This window comes from Salvelinus fontinalis, chromosome 21 (genome assembly GCF_029448725.1).
Source record: "Salvelinus fontinalis isolate EN_2023a chromosome 21, ASM2944872v1, whole genome shotgun sequence".
In the NCBI taxonomy this organism is placed as follows: domain Eukaryota; kingdom Metazoa; phylum Chordata; class Actinopteri; order Salmoniformes; family Salmonidae; genus Salvelinus; species Salvelinus fontinalis.
Genome location: NC_074685.1, coordinates 43,862,650 through 43,884,775, shown reverse-complemented (window position 1 = coordinate 43,884,775; position 22,126 = coordinate 43,862,650). Strand labels below are relative to the sequence as shown.

Below are 22,126 nucleotides of genomic sequence, written 5' to 3'. Positions count from 1 at the left end.
GGATACCAAGTTGGATAGATAGTTGGATACCTAGTTGGATACTTAGTTGGATACCTAGTTGGACACCTAGTTGGATAGATAGTTGGATACCTAGTTGGATACCTAGTTCGATACCTAGTTGGATACATTTACATTTAAGTCATTTTGCAGACGCTCTTATCCAGAGCGACTTACAAATTGGTGCATTCACCTAATATCCAGTTGAACAGCCACTTTACAATAGTGCATCTAAATCTTTTAAGGGGGGGGGGGGTAGAAGGATTACTTTATCCTATCCTAGGTATTCCTTAAAGAGGTGGGGGGATACCTAGTTGGACACCTAGCTGGATAGATAGTTTGATACCTAGTTGGATAGATAGTTGGATACTTAGTTGGATACCTAGTTGGATAGATAGTTGGATACTTAGTTGGATAGATAGTTGGATACTTAGTTGGATACCTAGTTGGATAGATAGTGGGATACCTAGTTGGATACTTAGTTGGATAGATAGTTGGATACTTAGTTGGATACCTAGTTGGATAGATAGTGGGATACCTAGTTGGATACCTGGTTGGATAGATAGATGGATTCTTAGTTGGATAGATAGTTGGATACCTAGTTGGATAGATAGTTTGATACCTAGTTGGATAGATAGTTGGATAGATAGTTGGATACTTAGTTGGATACCTAGTTGGATAGATAGTTGGATACTTAGTTGGATACCTAGTTGGATAGATAGTTGGATACTTAGTTGGATACCTAGTTGGATAGATAGTTGGATAGATAGTTGGATACTTAGTTGGATACCTAGTTGGATAGATAGTTGGATAATTAGTTAGAAACCTAGTTGGATACCTAGTTGGATAGATAGTTGGATAATTAGTTAGATACCTAGTTGGATACCTAGCTGGATAGATAGTTGGATACATAGTTGGATACCAAGTTGGATAGATAGTTGGATACTTAGTTGGATACCTAGTTGGATAGATAGTTGAATACTTAGTTGGATACCTAGTTGGATAGATAGTGGGATACCTAGTTGGATACCTGGTTGGATAGATAGTTGGATACTTAGTTGAATAGATAGTTGGATACCTAGTTGGATACCTAGTTGGACACCTAGTTGGACACCTAGTTGGACACCTAGTTGGATACCTAGTTGGATACCTAGTTGGACACCTAGCTGGATACCTAGTTGGATAGATAGTTGGATGCCTAGTTGGATAGATAGTTGGATACTTAGTTGGATACCTAGTTGGATAGATAGTTGGATACTTAGTTGGTTAGATAGTTGGATACTTAGTTGGATACCTAGTTGGATAGATAGTTGGATACCTAGTTAGATACCTAGTTGGATACCTAGTTGGATAGATAGTTGGATACCTAGTTGGACACCTAGTTAGATACCTAGTTGGATACCTAGTTAGATACCTAGTTGGATAGATAGTTGGATACCTAGTTGGATACCTAGTTAGATACCTAGATGGATACCTAGTTGGATAGATAGCTGGATACCTAGTTGGATACCTAGTTAGATACCTAGATGGATACCTAGTTGGATAGATAGTTGGATACCTAGTTGGACACCTAGTTAGATACCTAGTTGGATAGATAGTTGGATACCTAGTTAGATACCTAGTTGGATAGATAGTTGGATACCTAGTTGGACACCTAGTTGGATAGATAGTTGGATACCTAGTTGGATACCTAGTTCGATACCTAGTTGGATACATTTACATTTAAGTCATTTTGCAGACGCTCTTATCCAGAGCGACTTACAAATTGGTGCATTCACCTAATATCCAGTTGAACAGCCACTTTACAATAGTGCATCTAAATCTTTTAAGGGGGGGGGGGGGGGGGGGGTAGAAGGATTACTTTATCCTATCCTAGGTATTCCTTAAAGAGGTGGGGGGATACCTAGTTGGACACCTAGCTGGATAGATAGTTTGATACCTAGTTGGATAGATAGTTGGATACTTAGTTGGATACCTAGTTGGATAGATAGTTGGATACTTAGTTGGATAGATAGTTGGATACTTAGTTGGATACCTAGTTGGATAGATAGTGGGATACCTAGTTGGATACTTAGTTGGATAGATAGTTGGATACTTAGTTGGATACCTAGTTGGATAGATAGTGGGATACCTAGTTGGATACCTGGTTGGATAGATAGATGGATTCTTAGTTGGATAGATAGTTGGATACCTAGTTGGATAGATAGTTTGATACCTAGTTGGATAGATAGTTGGATAGATAGTTGGATACTTAGTTGGATACCTAGTTGGATAGATAGTTGGATACTTAGTTGGATACCTAGTTGGATAGATAGTTGGATACTTAGTTGGATACCTAGTTGGATAGATAGTTGGATAGATAGTTGGATACTTAGTTGGATACCTAGTTGGATAGATAGTTGGATAATTAGTTAGAAACCTAGTTGGATACCTAGTTGGATAGATAGTTGGATAATTAGTTAGATACCTAGTTGGATACCTAGCTGGATAGATAGTTGGATACATAGTTTGATACCAAGTTGGATAGATAGTTGGATACTTAGTTGGATACCTAGTTGGATAGATAGTTGGATACTTAGTTGGATACCTAGTTGGATAGATAGTGGGATACCTAGTTGGATACCTGGTTGGATAGATAGTTGGATACTTAGTTGAATAGATAGTTGGATACCTAGTTGGATACCTAGTTGGACACCTAGTTGGACACCTAGTTGGACACCTAGTTGGATACCTAGTTGGATACCTAGTTGGACACCTAGCTGGATACCTAGTTGGATAGATAGTTGGATGCCTAGTTGGATAGATAGTTGGATACTTAGTTGGATACCTAGTTGGATAGATAGTTGGATACTTAGTTGGTTAGATAGTTGGATACTTAGTTGGATACCTAGTTGGATAGATAGTTGGATACCTAGTTAGATACCTAGTTGGATACCTAGTTGGATAGATAGTTGGATACCTAGTTGGACACCTAGTTAGATACCTAGTTGGATACCTAGTTAGATACCTAGTTGGATAGATAGTTGGATACCTAGTTGGATACCTAGTTAGATACCTAGATGGATACCTAGTTGGATAGATAGCTGGATACCTAGTTGGATACCTAGTTAGATACCTAGATGGATACCTAGTTGGATAGATAGTTGGATACCTAGTTGGACACCTAGTTAGATACCTAGTTGGATAGATAGTTGGATACCTAGTTAGATACCTAGTTGGATAGATAGTTGGATACCTAGTTGGACACCTAGTTGGATAGATAGTTGGATACCTAGTTGGATACCTAGTTCGATACCTAGTTGGATAGATAGTTGGATACCTAGTTGGATACTTAGTTGGATACCTAGTTGGACACCTAGTTGGATACCTAGTTGGATACTTAGTTGGATACCTAGTTGGATACCAAGTTGGATAGATAGTTGGATACCTAGTTGGATAGATAGTTGGATACTTAGTTGGTTAGATAGTTGGATACTTAGTTGGATACCTAGTTGGATAGATAGTTGGATACCTAGTTAGATACCTAGTTGGATACCTAGTTGGATAGATAGTTGGATACCTAGTTGGACACCTAGTTAGATACCTAGTTGGATACCTAGTTAGATACCTAGTTGGATAGATAGTTGGATACCTAGTTGGATACCTAGTTAGATACCTAGATGGATACCTAGTTGGATAGATAGCTGGATACCTTGTTGGATACCTAGTTAGATACCTAGATGGATACCTATTTGGATAGATAGTTGGACACCTAGTTAGATACCTAGTTGGATAGATAGTTGGATACCTAGTTAGATACCTAGTTGGATAGATAGTTGGATACCTAGTTGGACACCTAGTTGGATAGATAGTTGGATACCTAGTTGGATACCTAGTTCGATACCTAGTTGGATAGATAGTTGGATACCTAATTGGATACCAAGTTGGATAGATAGTTGGATACCTAGTTGGATACTTAGTTGGATACCTAGTTGGACACCTAGTTGGATAGATAGTTGGATACCTAGTCGGATACCTAGTTCGATACCTAGTTGGATAGATAGTTGGATACCTAGTTGGATACTTAGTTGGATACCTAGTTGGACACCTAGTTGGATAGATAGTTGGATACCTAGTTGGATACCTAGTTCGATACCTAGTTGGATAGATAGTTGGATACCTAGTTGGATACTTAGTTAGATCCCTAGTTGGATAGATAGTTGGATACCTAGTTGGATACTTAGTTAGATCCCTAGTTGGATAGATAGTTGGATATCTAGTTGGATACCTAGTTCGATACCTAGTTGGATAGATAGTTGGATACCTAGTTGGATACTTAGTTGGATACCTAGTTGGACACCTAGTTGGATACCTAGTTGGATACTTAGTTGGATACCTAGTTGGACACCTAGTTGGATAGATAGTTGGATACCTGGTTGGATACTTAGTTGGATACTTGGTTAGATACCTAGTTGCATACATTTACATTTACATTTAAGTCATTTTGCAGACGCTCTTATCCAGAGCGACTTACAAATTGGTGCATTCACCTAATATCCAGTTGAACAGCCACTTTACAATAGTGCATCTAAATCTTTTAAGGGGGGGGGGGGGGGGGTAGAAGGATTACTTTATCCTATCCTAGGTATTCCTTAAAGAGTTGGGGGGATACCTAGTTGGACACCTAGCTGGATAGATAGTTTGATACCTAGTTGGATAGATAGTTGGATACTTAGTTGGATACCTAGTTGGATAGATAGTTGGATACTTAGTTGGATAGATAGTTGGATACTTAGTTGGATACCTAGTTGGATAGATAGTGGGATACCTAGTTGGATACTTAGTTGGATAGATAGTTGGATACTTAGTTGGATACCTAGTTGGATAGATAGTGGGATACCTAGTTGGATACCTGGTTGGATAGATAGATGGATTCTTAGTTGGATAGATAGTTGGATACCTAGTTGGATAGATAGTTTGATACCTAGTTGGATAGATAGTTGGATAGATAGTTGGATACTTAGTTGGATACCTAGTTGGATAGATAGTTGGATACTTAGTTGGATACCTAGTTGGATAGATAGTTGGATACTTAGTTGGATACCTAGTTGGATAGATAGTTGGATACTTAGTTGGATACCTAGTTGGATAGATAGTGGGATACCTAGTTGGATACCTGGTTGGATAGATAGTTGGATACTTAGTTGGATAGATAGTTGGATACCTAGTTGGACACCTAGTTGGACACCTAGTTGGACACCTAGTTGGATACCTAGTTGGACACCTAGCTGGATACCTAGTTGGATAGATAGTTGGATGCCTAGTTGGATAGATAGTTGGATACTTAGTTGGATACCTAGTTGGATAGATAGTTGGATAGATGGTTGGATAATTAGTTAGATACCTAGTTGGAAACCTAGTTGGATAGAGAGTTGGATAATTAGTTAGATACCTAGTTGGATACCTAGTTGGATAGATAGTTGGATACTTAGTTGGATACCTAGTTGGATAGATAGTTGGATAATTAGTTGGATACCTAGTTGGATAGATAGTTGTATACCTAGTTGGATAAATAATTTGATACGTAGTTAGATCGATAGTTGGATACCTAGTTGGATACATAGTTGGATAGATGGTTCGTCACATAGTTGAATACCTAGTTGGATACGTGGTTCGATAGATAGTTAGATAGATAGTTGGATATAAAGTTGGATACCTACTTGGATACTTGTTGGATAGATAGTTGATACCTAGTTGGGTAGATATTTGGATACCTAGTTGGATACTTGTTGGATGGATAGTTGATGCCTAGTTTGATGCCCAGTTGGATAGATAGTTGGATACCTAGTTAGATACCTAGTTGGATACCTAGTTGGATACCTAGTTGGACATCTAGTTGGACACCTAGTTGGACACCTAGTTGGACACCTAGTTGGATACCTAGTTGGATACCTAGTTGGATACCTAGTTGGACACCTAGTTGGATACCTAGTTGGACACCTAGTTGGATAGATAGTTGAATACCTAGCTGGATAGGTAGTTGGATACCTAGTTAGATACCTAGTTGGACACCTAGTTGGATACCTAGTTGGATACCTAGTTGGACACCTAGTTGGATACCTAGTTGGATACCTAGTTGGATAGATAGTTGGATAGATAGTTGGAGACCTAGTAGGATTGATAGTTGGATACCTAGTTGGATACCTAGTTGGACATCTAGTTGGACACCTAGTTGGACACCTAGTTGGACACCTAGTTGGATACCTAGTTGGATACCTAGTTGGATACCTAGTTGGACACCTAGTTGGATACCTAGTTGGACACCTAGTTGGATAGATAGTTGAATACCTAGCTGGATAGGTAGTTGGATACCTAGTTAGATACCTAGTTGGACACCTAGTTGGATACCTAGTTGGATACCTAGTTGGACACCTAGTTGGATACCTAGTTGGATACCTAGTTGGATAGATAGTTGGATAGATAGTTGGAGACCTAGTAGGATTGATAGTTGGATACCTAGTTGGATACCTAGTTGGATAGGTAGTTGGATACCTAGTTGGATACCTAGTTGGATACCTAGTTGGATAGGTAGTTGGATACCTAGTTGGATACCTAGTTGGATACCTAGTTGGATAGGTAGTTGGATACCTAGTTGGATACCTAGTTGGATAGGTAGTTGGATACCTAGTTGGATAGATAGTTAGATAGATGGTTGGATACCTAGTTGGATAGATAGTTAGATAGATGGTTGGATACCTAGTTGGATATATATTTGGATACCTAGTTGGATTCCTGGCTGGATACCTAGTTGGATAGATAGTTAGATAGATGGTTGGATACCTAGTTGGATAAATAGTTGGATACCTAGTTGGTTAACTTGCTGGATAGATATGAGTTTATTTCCTAGCACCAGCACATGGATCTGGACGCACTGCTCTACATAGAGTTTTTACTTAGTTTTTGCACTGTGATATTCGCAGGTGTTTCGTTTTCATTACGTAACTGGATTACACATATGTGCCAAATATTTCAATGACTGCAGTAACTACTGTCTGCTTGCTGTCTATCTTTGTTTGTGCTTACTAGTACTGCTGCCTATCTTTAAGATTGTCCCTCTCTCAACTCTAAACTCTGTCAGTCTCCACACTGCTAAAGAGAGGCCTCTTTCTCTGAGACTAAGCTCTGAGTATATACAGAGCATTTCTAATGAAGGGTTTGCCAGTGAAAGTAAACCTGTGCTCTCTCATATTTCCCCCTAGTCATTACCAGACCCCTTAGGGCAACCATGAGGGCAGTACCCAAATCAAATCAAATCAAGTTTATTTTATATAGCCCTTCGTACATCAGCTAATATCTCGAAGTGCTGTACAGAACCCTAACCCTAAACTTAACCCAACCATGAGGGCAGTACCCTAACCCAACTATGAGGGCAGTACCCTAACATTAACCCAACCATGAGAGCAGTACCATAACCCTAACCCAACCATGAGGGCAGTACCCTAACATTAACCCAACCATGAGAGCAGTACCCTGACCCTAACCCAACCATGAGTGCAGTACCCTAACTCAACCATGAAGGCAGTACCCTAACCTTAACCCAACCATGAGGGCAGTTCCCTAACATTAACCCAACCATGAGAGCAGTACCCTAACCCTAACCCAACCATGAGGGCAGTACCCTAACCCTAACCCAATCATTAGAGCAGTACCATAAACCTAATCCAACCATGAGGGCAGTACCCTTACCCTAACCCAACCATGAGAGCAGTACCATAACCCTAACCCAACCATGAGGGCAGTACCCTAACCCTAACCCAACCATTAAAGCAGTACCATAACCCTAACCCAACCATGAGGGCAGTACCATAACCCTAACCCAACCATGAGAGCAGTACCATAACCCTAACCCAACCATGAGAGCAGTACCATAACCCTAATCCAACCATCCCTTACCCTAACCCAACCATGAGGGCAGTACCCTAACCCAACCATGAGAGCAGTTCCCTTACCCTAACCCAACCATGAGGGCAGTACCCTAACCCTAACCCTAACCCAACCATGAGGGCAGTACCATAGCCCTAACCCAACCATGAGAGCAGTACCATAGCCCTAACCCAACCATGAGAGCAGTACCATAACCCTAACCCAACCATGAGAGCAGTACCATAACCCTAATCCAACCATCCCTTACCCTAACCCAACCATGAAGGCAGTACCCTAACCCAACCATGAGAGCAGTTCCCTTACCCTAACCCAACCATGAGGGCAGTACCCTAACCCTAACCCAACCCAACCATGAGAGCAGTACCCTAACCCTAACCCAACCATGAGGGCAGTACCCTAACCCAACCATGAAGGCAGTACCCTAACCTTAACCCAACCATGAGGTCAGTTCCCTAACATTAACCCAACCATGAGAGCAGTACCCTAAACCCTAACCCAACCATGAGGGCAGTACCCTAACCCTAACCCAACCTAACCATTAGAGCAGTACCATAACCATAACCCAACCATGAGAGCAGTACCATAACCCTAACCCAACCATGAGAGCAGTTCCCTTACCCTAACCCAACCATGAGAGCAGTACCCTAACCCAACCATGAGGGCAGTACCCTAACCCTAACCCAACCATGAGAGCATTACCATAACCCTAACCCAACCATTAGAGCAGTACCATAACCCTAACCCAACCATGAGGGCAGTACCCTAACCCTAACCCAACCATGAGAGCAGTACCATAACCCTAACCCAACCATGAGGGCAGTACCCTAACATTAACCCAACCATGAGAGCATTACCATAACCCTAACCCAACCATGAGAGCAGTACCATAACCCTAATCCAACCATGAGGGCAGTACCCTAACCCAACCATGAGAGCAGTACCATAACCCTAACCCAACCATGAGAGCAGTACCATAACCCTAATCCAACCATGAGGGCAGTACCCTAACCCAACCATGAGAGCAGTACCATAACCCTAACCCAACCATGAGAGCAGTACCATAACCCTAATCCAACCATGAGGGCAGTACCCTAACCCAACCATGAGAGCAGTTCCCTAACCCAACCATGAGAGCAGTTCCCTAACCCAACCATGAGAGCAGTTCCCTAACGCAACCATGAGAGCAGTTCCCTAACCCAACCATGAGAGCAGTTCCCTAACCCAACCATGAGAGCAGTTCCCTAACCCAACCATGAGAGCAGTTCCCTAACCCAACCATGAGAGCAGTTCCCTAACCCAACCATGAGAGCAGTTCCCTAACCCAACCATGAGAGCAGTTCCCTAACCCAACCATGAAGGCAGTTCCCTAACCCAACCATGAAGGCAGTTCCCTAACCCAACCATGAGAGCAGTTCCCTAACCCAACCATGAGAGCAGTTCCCTAACCCAACCATGAAGGCAGTTCCCTAACCCAACCATGAAGGCAGTTCCCTAACCCAACCATGAGAGCAGTTCCCTAACCCAACCATGAGAGCAGTTCCCTAACCCAACCATGAGAGCAGTTCCCTAACCCAACCATGAAGGCAGTACCGCCGTAATCGTAGAAACATAGAAACGTGTTTCACAGAAGATGAAAGACAACTAGAATAAACATGTGGTTATGGAGAGAACGTTAGTTTCCTCCAGTTCAGCAGAGAACCTACAGTTGAGAGGCATGGTTGGGTTAGAAAGCTGGGTCATGTTCATTTGGCACCAAACAGAAGAAAACAGACTGAAACAGGGAGGCATTACCTGGACTTGTCCAATGAGAAATGCTTATTTTTGTTTTCTGTTGCTATGGTGCTCGCTAATGAGCAGGACCCTGAGACCCTAATGAGATGAAAGGAGGGCCGGGTCCACGCTAAAGATGTGTGACTCCACTCAGCTACTCAGCTTTTAATAGGAGCGGTCTTGAGTGTGGTAGGCTGGTAGGATCCCCCTTCCCCACAGATGGTTAACTTGCTGGGTTAATAGTGAAACACGACCTAAAGTTATCAACCTCAACACTCATTTGGGGACAGTATGTTTGTTTTGGTCAAGTGACTTAACGTAGAGACCTTGATGAAGCACAGTGTTTCATTTGGCCCAGATGTTTACAGTAGCTTAAGCTGAGGGGATTGTTGGTGAAGTGCTCCTCCAGCACAGCTGCCTGTCCAAAACTGAAAACAGGTGTGCGCCTGAAATAATTCGTAGTAACGCACAACTGGCAAGGAGAGATGATTGACCTCAATGTGAGGTAATAAATCAAAACAAGCTCTGATTAAATCAGCTTGAGGAACAGGTTGTGGATGGCTGGTGGTTTCTGGCTTTGTTTTGTGGTCTCTTAGCAGTCAACTCATTTTCGATGTATTTGAATCCCTCAATGACCTGGAAATTAGGAGCTTTTGGAGATTTTAAAGTCCTATATTTACAGTATGTTCTGAGCATTCTTCTAAAATACATACTTACAAACTAGCATACTCACTTACTGAATACAACGCTAAAATCAGCCCTTTTTGTATGTCCTAGTTTAAATCTTACATTCTCTCTCTTATTTCTTCCTCAGCGTGTGACAGCAACCACTGGGGTCCCCACTGCAGTAACCGCTGCCAGTGTCAGAACAGTGCACTGTGTAACCCCATCACTGGCGCCTGTATCTGCCAGCCCGGGTACAGGGGCTGGCGCTGTGAAGAGGTCTGCGAAGCGGGCACCTATGGCAACGGGTGCCAACAGAAGTGCCTGTGCCAAAATGGAGCAGCGTGCCACCACGTGACCGGGGAGTGCAAGTGTTCACCCGGATACACCGGTGCTTTGTGAGTCATCAGAGACACGCACACATGCATGCACTCAGAAATATAAAAAAACACAAACGCACACTGTATATACACTACCAGTCAAAAGGGGTTTTCTTTATTAGTACTATTTTCTACATTGTAGAATAATAGTAAAGATATCAAAACTATGAAATAACACATATGGAATCATGTAGTAACCAAAAAAAGTGTATATAATATTTTATATTTGAGATTCTTCAAATAGCCACAGTCTTGAAGGAGTTCCCACATATGCTGAGCACTTGTTGGCTGCTTTTCCTTCACTCTGTGGTCCGACTCATCCCAAACCATCTCAATTTGGTTGAGGTCGGGGGATTGTGGAGGCCACGTCATCTGATGCAGCACTCCATCACTCTCCTTGGTCAAATAGCCCTTACACAGCCTGGAGGTGTGTTGGGTCATTGTCCTGTTGAAAAACAAATGATAGCCTCACTAATCCCAAACCAGATGGGATGGTGTATCGCTGCAGAATGCTGTGGTAGCCATGCTGGTTAAGTGTGCCTTGAATTCTAAATAAATCACAGACGATGTCACCAGCAAAGCACCCCCACACCATAACACCTCCTCCTCCATGCTTTACGGTGGGACAAACGAATGCGGAGATCATCCGTTCACCCACACAGTGTCTCATAAAGACACGGTGGTTAGAACCAAAAATCTCCAATTTGGACTCCAGACCAAAGGACAAATTTCCACCGGTCTAATGTCCATTGCTCGTGTTTCTTGGCCCAAGCAAGTCTCTTCTTATTATTGGTGTCCTTTAGTAGTGGTTTCTTTGTAGCAATTAGACCATGAAGGCCTGATTCACATAATCTCCTCTGAACAGTTGATGTTCAGATGTGTCTGTTACTTGAACTCTGTGAAGCATTTATTTGGGCTGCAATTTCTGGTAACTCTAATGAACTTATCCTCTGCAGCAGAGGTCTTCCATTCCTGTGGCGGTCCTCATGAGAGCCAGTTTCATCATAGCACTTGATGGTTTTTGCGACTGCACTTGAAGAAACTTTCAGAGTGGACTGTCATTTCTCTTTGCTTATTTGAGCTGTTCTTGACGTCATATGGATTTGGTCTTTTACCAAATAGGACTATCTTCTGTATACCACCACTCCCACCTTGTCACAACAGAACTGATTGGCTCAAACGCATTAAGAAGGAAAGAATCTCCACAAATTAACTTTTAAGAATGCACACCTGTTAATTGAAATGCATTCCAGGTGACTACCTCATGAAGATGGTTGAGAGAATGCCAAGAGGGTTTTCACAGTGAAAACATCAAAACTATGAAATAACACATATGGAATCATGTAGTAACCAAAAAGTGTTAAACATATATTTGAGATTGTTCAAATAGCCACCCTTCACCTTGGTGACAGCTTTGCACCCTCTTGGCATTCTACAATGTAGAAAATAGTAAAAATAAAGAAAAACCCTTGAATGAGTAGGTGTTCTAAAACTTTTGACCGGTAGTGTACGTGAACCTGCTAGTTTCTGACAATGGTGGCTAGGGTGCTTCAAGACAAAAAAGGGTTTGAAAGAGATGTTCTTGTGAAAGACATAATTCCAGAATTTGTATTATAATTAATTAATCATTCCCTTTTTGTTTCTGACTCGGTCATTTCTTTAAGTCTTTAAGGATTGATTTCATGTTTCTCCTCTTGTCCTATAGTTGTGAGGACCTGTGCCCACCAGGGAAGCATGGACAGCAGTGTGAGGAGAGGTGCCCTTGTCAGAATGGAGGAGTGTGCCACCATGTCACTGGAGAGTGCTCCTGCCCCGCTGGATGGATGGTAATACACACACACACACACATAAATTATGTTTGATAGTCACGTACATTACTGTATATTATCATATTGACATTTACAGTAATATAACGTCATAATATAATGGTACTGCAAGGAGTCGATAGCTACGACACCATGTACATCACAGGAGGTAGGTGGCAACTTAATTGGGGAGGACGGCTCATAATAATGGCTGGAGCGGAATCAGTGGAATGGTATCAAATACATCAAACACATGGTTTCTATGTGTTTTATTCCATTCGCTCCGTTCCAGCCATTATTATGAGCCATCCTCCCCTCAGCAGCCTCCACATTGTACATATCCTCTTTTTGCATCAAATGTATTGATATGTGTTATGGGATATTGATATGATGGCCTACATATTGTATTTACTCTGGGATGTTGATATTGTGCTGACACATTCAATGTTCTGTGTGTGTTTAGGGTACAGTGTGTGGCCAGCCGTGTCCGGAGGGGCGCTTCGGGAGGAACTGTTCCCAGGAGTGTCAGTGTCACAACGGGGGGATGTGTGTATCCTCCAGTGGACAGTGTCTGTGCAGTCCAGGCTACACCGGAGAACGGTAAGACAGGCTGGACCAGGCCAAACCAAACTGAGCCATGCCAAACTATGACATGACAGGCTTTTTTTCTTGATTTATAATATTTTATTTCACATTGTAAGAAAGTTGAGGTAAAATAACAAACACAAACCCTGGATTGAGAAATCACCCTCCCCTTCACCTGCCCCAAAAGGGAAGAAATAGAATAAACATGACATGACATTACACTAAATGGCTCCAATTCAGTCAAAATCAGTAAAGCAGTTTGTCTAGGATCCACTCTTTTGCCAGGTCAGTGTCATTCTAGTCGAGTCATGTGGTCAAGAAAAACTCCTAACCCTAGCCTAGTCCATGGATATCTGTTCATGTCTATTTCCCAATTTTTGCAAAGCAGAATATATTTGAAATTCAGGCAACAGGCTATCACATACAACTATAATGTCATAAACAAACACTGCAGAAGTAATCCCTTGGTTGTATACATTAGTCAGCGATGGCTGAATTGGAATTCAATGGTAAGTGTCATCTTTGACCTATATTAAGTCTATATGTGTTAGTGGAACTATAGCAGACCATCTGTTGCTACTGTAGCGGTCCCATTGATCCCTCCAGACCAATAACAAGGTCAGGGAGGGAGGGAGGGAGGGAGGGAGGGAGGGAGGGAGGGAGGGAGGGAGGGAGGGAGAGAGAGAGAGAGAGAGAGAGAGAGAGAGAGAGAGAGAGAGAGAGAGAGAGAGAGAGAGAGAGAGAGAGAGAGAGAGAGAGAGAGAGAGAGAGAGAGAGAGAGAGAGAGAGAGAGAGAGAGAGAGAGAGAGAGAGAGAGAGAGAGAGAGAGAGAGCAGGCAAGGCCAAGCAATTAACTAGTGATGCCAACTGTACTTAATAGGGCTTGGAAAAATATAAATACCCACTGGACAAATGTAGTGCACACGTTATCCCAGCAACCTAACAGCAATATTGTCCGTCTTTAGCAATTAAGGTCAAATCGAGTACAAACAGTATGACATGAAGGAATAAAGTAGTCTAGATTGCACTTAACTCAAACATACCTGTGATGTCATATCATTTGATATTGGATCATCAGATATGATACATTTATTATCAGGACTTCCAATTTCAAATATTAACCTGATATATGAGATTTAAAAATAATAATATACACTAGCGTTCAAAAGTTTGGGGTCATTTAGATATGTCCTTGTTTTTGGAAGAAAAGCACATTTTGTTGTCCATTAAAATAACATCAATTTGATCAGAAATACAGTGTAGACATTGTTAATGTTGTAAATGACTATTGTAGCTGGAAACGGCTGATTTTGTTATTGAATATCTACACAGGCGTACAGAGGCCCATTATCAGCAACCATCACTCCTGTGTTCCAATGGCACGTTGTGTTAGCTAATCCAAGTTTATAATTTTAAAAGGCTAATTGGTCATTAGCAAACCCTTTTGTAATTTTTTTTTACAGCTGAAAACTGTTATTCTGATTAAAGAACCAATAAAACTGGCCTTCTTTAGACTAGTTGAGTATCTGGAGCATCAGCATTTGTGGGTTCAATTACAGGCTCAAAATGGCCAGAAACAAAGAACTTTCTCCTGAAACTCGTCAGTCTATTCATGTTCTGAGAAATTAAGGCTATTCCATGGGTGAAATTGACAAGAAACTGAAGATCTCGTACAACGCTGTGTACTACTCCCTTCACAGAACAGTGCAAAATGGCTCTAACCAGAAGAGAAAGAGGAGTGGGAGGTCCCGGTGCACAACTGAGCAAGAGGACAAGTACATTAGAGTGTCTAGTTTGAGAAACAGACGCCTCACAAATCCTCAACTGGCAGCTTCATTAAATAGTACCCGCAAAACACCAGTCTCAAAGTCAACAGTGAAAAGGCGACTTCGGGATGCTGGCCTTCTAGGCAGAGGTGCAAAGAAAAAGCCATATCTCAGACTGTCCAATAAAAGAAAAGATTAAGATGGGCAAAAGAACACAGACACTGGACAGTGGATGGAAAGACACATCTAAGCTTGAGGTGTTCGGATCACAAAGAAGAACGTTTGTGAGACGCAGAAAAAATGAAAAGATGCTGGAGGAGTGCTTGACGCCATCTGTCAAACATGGTGGAGGCAATGTGATGGTCTGGGGGTGCTTTGGTGGTGGTAAAGTGGGAGATTTGTACAGGGTAAATGGGATCTTGAAGAAGGAAGGCTATCACTCCATTTTGCCACTCCATGCCATACCCTGTGGACGGCGCTTAATAGGTGCCAATTTCCTCCTACAACAGGACAATGACCCAAAGCACAGCTTCAAACTATGCAATAACTATTTAAGGAAGAAGCAGTCAGCTGGTATTCTGTCTATTATGGAGCCAGCACAGTCACCGGATCTCAACCCTATTGAGCTATTGTGGGAGCAGCTTGACCGTATGGTACGTAAGAAGTGCCCATCAAGCCAATCCAACTTGTGGGAGGTGAAATCTCTTCAGATTACCTCAACAAATTGACAACTAGAATGCCAAAGGTCTGCAAGGATGTAATTGCTGCAAATAGAGGATTCTTTGACGAAAGCAAAGTTTGAAGGACACAATTATTATTTCAATTAAAAATCATTATTTATCAATGTCAATGTCTTGACTGTATTTCCTATTCATTTTGCAACTCATTTCATATATGTTTTCATGGAAAACAAGGACATTTCTAAGTGACCCCAAACTTCTGAACGGTAGTGTATATACTGTATATAAGCACTAATCCATATCAAGTGTGGCTCTGTTGGTAGAGCAAGAAGCTTGAAATGCCAGCATTGTGGGTTCAATTCACGTGGGGGACCAGTACAGCAAAAATGTTACAAAAATATCCACCCAATACTGTAAGTAGTAAGCACTTTTTTAAGTGGAATTCCTTACTAAATACAGTGCATTTGAAAAGTATTCAGACCTCTTGACTTTTTCCAAATTTTCTTACGTTACAGCCTTATTCTAAAATGTATTCAATAGTTTTTTTCCTTATCAATCTACACACAATACCCCAAAGTGATGAAGCCAAAAACTGATTTTTAGAAATGTTTGCAAATGTATAAAAAAAACTGAAATGTCACATTTCAATAGGTTTTCAGACCCTTTTCTCAGTACTTTGTTGAAGCACCTTTGACAGCGATTACAGCCACAAGTCTTCTTGGGTATGACGCTACAAGCTTGGCACACCTGTATTTGGGGAATTTCTCCCATTCTTCTCTAAAGATCCTCTCAAGCTCTGTCAGGCTGGATGGGGAGCGTCGCTGCACAGCCATTTTCAGGTTCAAGTCCAGACTCTGGCTGGGCCACATTCAGAGACTTGTCCCAAAGCCACTCCGGGTTGTCTTGGCTGTGTGCTTAGGGTCGTTATCCTGTTGGAAGGTGAACCTTAGCCCCAGTTTGAGGTCCTGAGTGCTCTGGAGCAGGTTTTCATCAAGAATCTCTTCATCTTTCCCTCGATCATGACTAGTCTCCCAGTCCCTGCTGCTGACACCACCATGCTTCATCATACAGATGGTGCCAGGTTTTCTCCAGACATGACGCTTGGCATTCAGGCCAAAGAGTTTAATCTTGGTTTCATCAGACCAGAGAATCGGGTTTCTCATGGTCGGAGAGTCTTTAGGTGCCTTTTGGCAAACTCCAAGCGGGCTGTTATGTGCCTTTTACTGAGGAGTGGCTTCTGTCTGGCCACTCTACCATAAAGGCCTGATTGGTGGAGTGCTGCAGAGATGGTTGTCCTTCTGGAAGGTTCTCCAATCTCACAGAAGAACTCTGGAGCTCTGTCAGAGTGACCATCGGGTTCTTGGTCACCTCCCTGTCCAAAGGCCATTCTCCCCCGATTGCTCAGTTTGGCTGGGCAGCCAGCTCTAGGAAGAGTCTTGGTGGTTCCAAATTTCTATCATTTTGGAATGATAGAGGCCACTGTGTTCTTGGGGACCTTCAATGCTGCAGAACTGTTTTGGTACCCTTCCCCAGATCTGTGCCTCGACACAATCCTGTCTCGGGGCTCTAAGGACAATTCCTACGATCTCATGGCTTGTTTTTGCTCTGACATGCACTGACAACTGTGGGACCTTATATAGACAGGTGTGTGCCTTTCCAAATCATGTCCAATCAATTGAATTTACCACAGGTGGACTCCAATCACGTTGTAGAAACATCTTAAGGATGACCAATGGAAACAGGATACACTTGAGTGAAATTTTGAGTCTCATAGCAAAGAGTCTGAATACTTATGTAAATAAGGTATTTCTGTCATTTATTTTTAATACATTTGCAAAAATTTCTAGAAACCTGTTTTTGCTTTGTCATTATGGGGTATTTTGTGAGGAAAACAATTAATTTAATCAATTTAATCCAATAAGGCTGTAACGTAACAAAATATGGAAAAAGTCAAGGGGTCTGAATACTTTCTGAATGCACTGTATATGATTTTTTGGTGTGTGCATTGCAAGGTTTAGCTAATAAACCAACCCTTATGACCAACAAAAAAATGTGGAAAAACTTTCTAGCCTTATCCCAGTTCCATCTCCCTGTCCTCCTCTTATCCCAGTTCCATCTCCCTGTCCCCATCTCCCTGTCCTCCTCTTATCCTAGTTCCATCTCCCTGTCCTCCTCTTATCCCAGTTCTATCTCCCTGTCCCCATCTCCCTGTCCTCCTCTTATCCTAGTTCCATCTCCCTGTCCTCCTCTTATCCCAGTTCCATCTCCCTGTCCTCCTCTTATCCCAGATCTAAACCCCATCTCCCTCTCCCTGACCCCCTTTTTACAGTGTTTTATGTCCAACAATAAAAACGTTTATGTTTTGCACAGAAAACTTGGGGGGCCAAATAAAATCATCGGTGGGCCGAAAGGTGGGGAATCCTGACATAGGTGTGTCTGCTTGTGTGTGTGTGTGTGTGTGTGTGTGTGTGTGTGTGTGTGTGTGTGTGTGTGTGTGTGTGTGTGTGTGTGTGTGTGTGTGTGTGTGTGTGTGTGTGTGTGTGTGTGTGTGTGTGTGTGTGTGTGTGTGTGTGTGTGTGTGTGTGTGTAATCACAGGAGTGTGGATCTCTTCCAGACCAATAGGCTACAGTATGATGCGTGCGGTCTGTCTGCTTCTTGTCTGGCTGGCTGCAGCCAGCGGCCTGGGATGCCTGAGGAAGCTGTGGGGGAGAGACCATAGAAATATAATTCATAGAAAGAGAGACCCTCCCATGCACTACTGCCGCTTGAGGCTTCTGTAGGCTCCTCCTAAGTCTTGCGTCCCAAATGGCATCCTATTCCCTTTATAGTGCTCTACTTTTGACCAGGGCTTCAATTGGGCTCACTATATAGGGAACAGGGTGCTATTTGGGATGAATCCTGGGAGTAATTTAGAGTGGGAAACTTTTTTTGTTATTCAGTTTCTTCCTTAGAGAGACCCTCCCATTGCTCTGCCAGAGCTGGACTTGAGCCAAACCGTCTAGGACAGTAAATCTTCCTTGTATTCTCTTTTCCTTGAAAGCACTATGAGGAAAGTGTGCTTAGCTAGTACTTTCACAACAACTATGCATGTTTGTATGGACACAATCAAACAAGTAACTGTGACCTCAGAAGACCTGGGTTGAAATAGTACCTGTTTTCTTTTAAATGCTTTGAGCGTTTGATTGAGTCTGGAGTTCCAGATGGGTGGCTGTGGATTGTACTTTCGGGACTATTCTATTGCTCCCATTGTACCAGGCAAGCTCAATCAAGCTACACTCTTAGAAAAAAAGGGTTCCAAAACAGTTCTTCGGCTGTCCCCATAGGAGAACCATTTTTGGTTCCAGGGAGAACCCTTTTTGGTTCCAGGGAGAACCCTTTTTGGTTCCACATAGAATCTTCTGTGGAAAGGGTCCTACATGGAACCCAAAAGGGTTCTTCAAAGGGTTCTCCTATAGAGACATACAAATAATAATTTTACATTCTAGATAGCACCTTTTTTTCTAAGAGTGTAGTTCAAAGTTTAGAGCAATGAATCATGCTCCGATCAGAGTTTTTTGGTTCCTGCAACAGAGTAGAACTTTGTCCATATAATTAACATTATCAGAGAGGGACGCACCATATACTTAGCCAGCCCAGTGAACCTACAGGAATAGCACTGCAAGTGCACTTTTATGAGTTAATAAGGGTTTGAGGGAAACCAGACGTCATGGCAAAACCTCGGTACTGTATACCATGCCACTGCCTGTGGTTCTGCCTGCCTAGCCACACCCTGCTGGAAACCCAGACTAGGCCATGTTAGTTCAATGATGGAGGGCAGGAAACCCAGACTAGGCCATGCTAGTTCAATGATGGAGGGATGGAAACCCAGGCTAGACCACGCTAGTTAATTGATGGAGGGATGGAAACCCAGACTAGGCCACGCTAGTTAATTGATGGATGGCTAGAAACCCAGACTAGACCATGCTAGTTCAATGATGGAGGGATGGAAACCCAGACTAGACCATGCTAGTTAATTGATGGAGGGCTGGAAACCCAGACTAGGCCATGCTAGTTAATTGATGGAGGGCTGGAAACCCGGACTAGACCATGCTAGTTAATTGATGGAGGGCTAGAAACCCAGACTAGACCATGCTAGTTAATTGATGGAGGGCTGGAAACCCAGACTAGGCCATGCTAGTTAATTGATGGAGGGCTGGAAACCCAGACTAGGCCATGCTAATTAATTGATGGAGGGCTAGAAACCCAGACTAGACCATGCTAGTTAATTGATGGAGGGCTGGAAACCCAGACTAGACCATGCTAGTTAATTGATGGAGGGCTAGAAACCCAGACTAGTCCATGCTAGTTAATTGATGGAGGGCTAGAAACCCAGACTAGTCCATGCTAGTTAATTGATGGAGGGCTAGAAACCCAGACTAGTCCATGCTAGTTAATTGATGGAGGGCTAGAAACCCAGACTAGACCATGCTAGTTAATTGATGGAGGGCTGGAAACCCAGACTAGACCATGCTAGTTAATTGATGGAGGGCTGGAAACCCAGACTAGACCATGCTAGTTAATTGATGGAGGGCTGGAAACCCAGACTAGGCCATGCTAGTTTATTGATGGAGGGCTAGAAACCCAGACTAGTCCACGCTAGTTAATTGATGGAGGGCTGGAAACCCAGACTAGGCCATGCTAGTTAATTGATGGAGGGCTAGAAACCCAGACTAGACCATGCTAGTTAATTGATGGAGGGCTGGAAACACAGACTAGACCACGCTAGTTAATTGATGGAGGGCTAGAAACCCAGACTAGACCATGCTAGTTAATTGATGGAGGGCTGGAAACCCAGACTAGGCCATGCTAGTTAATTGATGGAGGGCTGGAAACCCAGACTAGGCCATGCTAGTTAATTGATGGAGGGATGGAAACCCAGACTAGACCATGCTAGTTAATTGATGGAGGGCTAGAAACCCAGACTAGTCCATGCTAGTTAATTGATGGAGGGCTGGAAACCCAGACTAGGCCATGCTAGTTAATTGATGGAGGGCTGGAAACCCAGACTAGGCCATGCTAGTTAATTGATGGAGGGCTGGAAACCCGGACTAGACCATGCTAGTTAATTGATGGAGGGCTGGAAACCCAGACTAGGCCATGCTAGTTAATTGATGGAGGGCTAGAAACCCAGACTAGACCACGCTAGTTAATTGATGGAGGGCTGGAAACCCAGACTAGGCCATGCTAGTTAATTGATGGAGGGCTGGAAACCCAGACTAGGCCATGCTAATTAATTGATGGAGGGCTAGAAACCCAGACTAGTCCACGCTAGTTAATTGATGGAGGGCTGGAAACCCAGACTAGGCCATGCTAGTTTATTGATGGAGGGCTAGAAACCCAGACTAGTCCACGCTAGTTAATTGATGGAGGGCTGGAAACCCAGACTAGGCCATGCTAGTTAATTGATGGAGGGCTAGAAACCCAGACTAGACCATGCTAGTTAATTGATGGAGGGCTGGAAACACAGACTAGACCACGCTAGTTAATTGATGGAGGGCTAGAAACCCAGACTAGACCATGCTAGTTAATTGATGGAGGGCTGGAAACCCAGACTAGGCCATGCTAGTTAATTGATGGAGGGCTAGAAACCCAGACTAGACCATGCTAGTTAATTGATGGAGGGCTAGAAACCCAGACTAGACCATGCTAATTAATTGATGGAGGGATGGAAACCCAGACTAGACCACGCTAGTTAATTGATGGAGGGCTGGAAACCCAGACTAGACCATGCTAGTTAATTGATGGAGGGCTGGAAACCCAGACTAGGCCACGCAGACGCTCAAGGAGAGCAGTTCAATTGTTGTGAAGAAGGCTTCAGGGCACCCAAGAAAATCGAGCAAGCGCCAGGACCGTCTCCTAAAGTTGATTCAGCTGCAGGATCGGGGCACCACCAGTACGGAGCTTGCTCAGGAATGGCAGCAGGCGGGTGTGAGTGCATCTGCACGCACAGTGAGGCGAAGACTTTTGGAGGATGACCTGGTGTCAAGAAGGGCAGCAAAGAAGGCACTCCCCTCCAGGAAAAACATCAGGAACAGACTGATATTCTGCAAAAGGTACAAGGATTGGACTGCTGAGGACTGGGGTAAAGTCATTTTCTCTGATGAATCCCCTTTCTGATTGTTTGGGGCATCCGGAAGAAAGCTTGTCCGGAGAAGACAAGGTGAGAGCTACCATCAGTCCTGTGTCATGCCAACAGTAAAGCATCCGGAGACCATTCATGTGTGGGGTTGCTTCTCAGCCAAGGAAGTGGGCTCACTCACAATTTTGCCTAAGAACACAGCCATGAATAAAGAATGGTACCAACACATCCTCCGAGAGCAACTTCTCCCAACCATCCAGGAACAGTTTGGTGACGAACAATGCCTTTTCCAGCATGATGAAGCACCTTGCCATAAGGCAAAAGTGATAACTAAGTGGCTCGGGGAACAAAACATGGATATTTTGGGTCCATGGCTAGGAAACTCCCCAGACCTTAATCCCATTGAGAACTTGTGGTCATTCCTCAAGAAGCGGGTGG

General features: G+C 43.0%; 1 protein-coding gene across 1 annotated transcript in view; it reads left to right on the top strand.

Annotated features, from left to right (window-relative positions):
- The window catches only part of megf10 (multiple EGF-like-domains 10), a 124,697-nt gene that overhangs the window by 68,359 nt on the left and 34,212 nt on the right, over positions 1–22,126 (top strand). Inside the window, exons 6-8 of the mRNA XM_055875387.1 lie at positions 10,505–10,751; positions 12,439–12,559; positions 13,002–13,138. Of these exons, the coding sequence (XP_055731362.1) occupies positions 10,505–10,751; positions 12,439–12,559; positions 13,002–13,138 (505 nt within the window). The remainder of the gene's footprint in view (positions 1–10,504; positions 10,752–12,438; positions 12,560–13,001; positions 13,139–22,126) is intronic.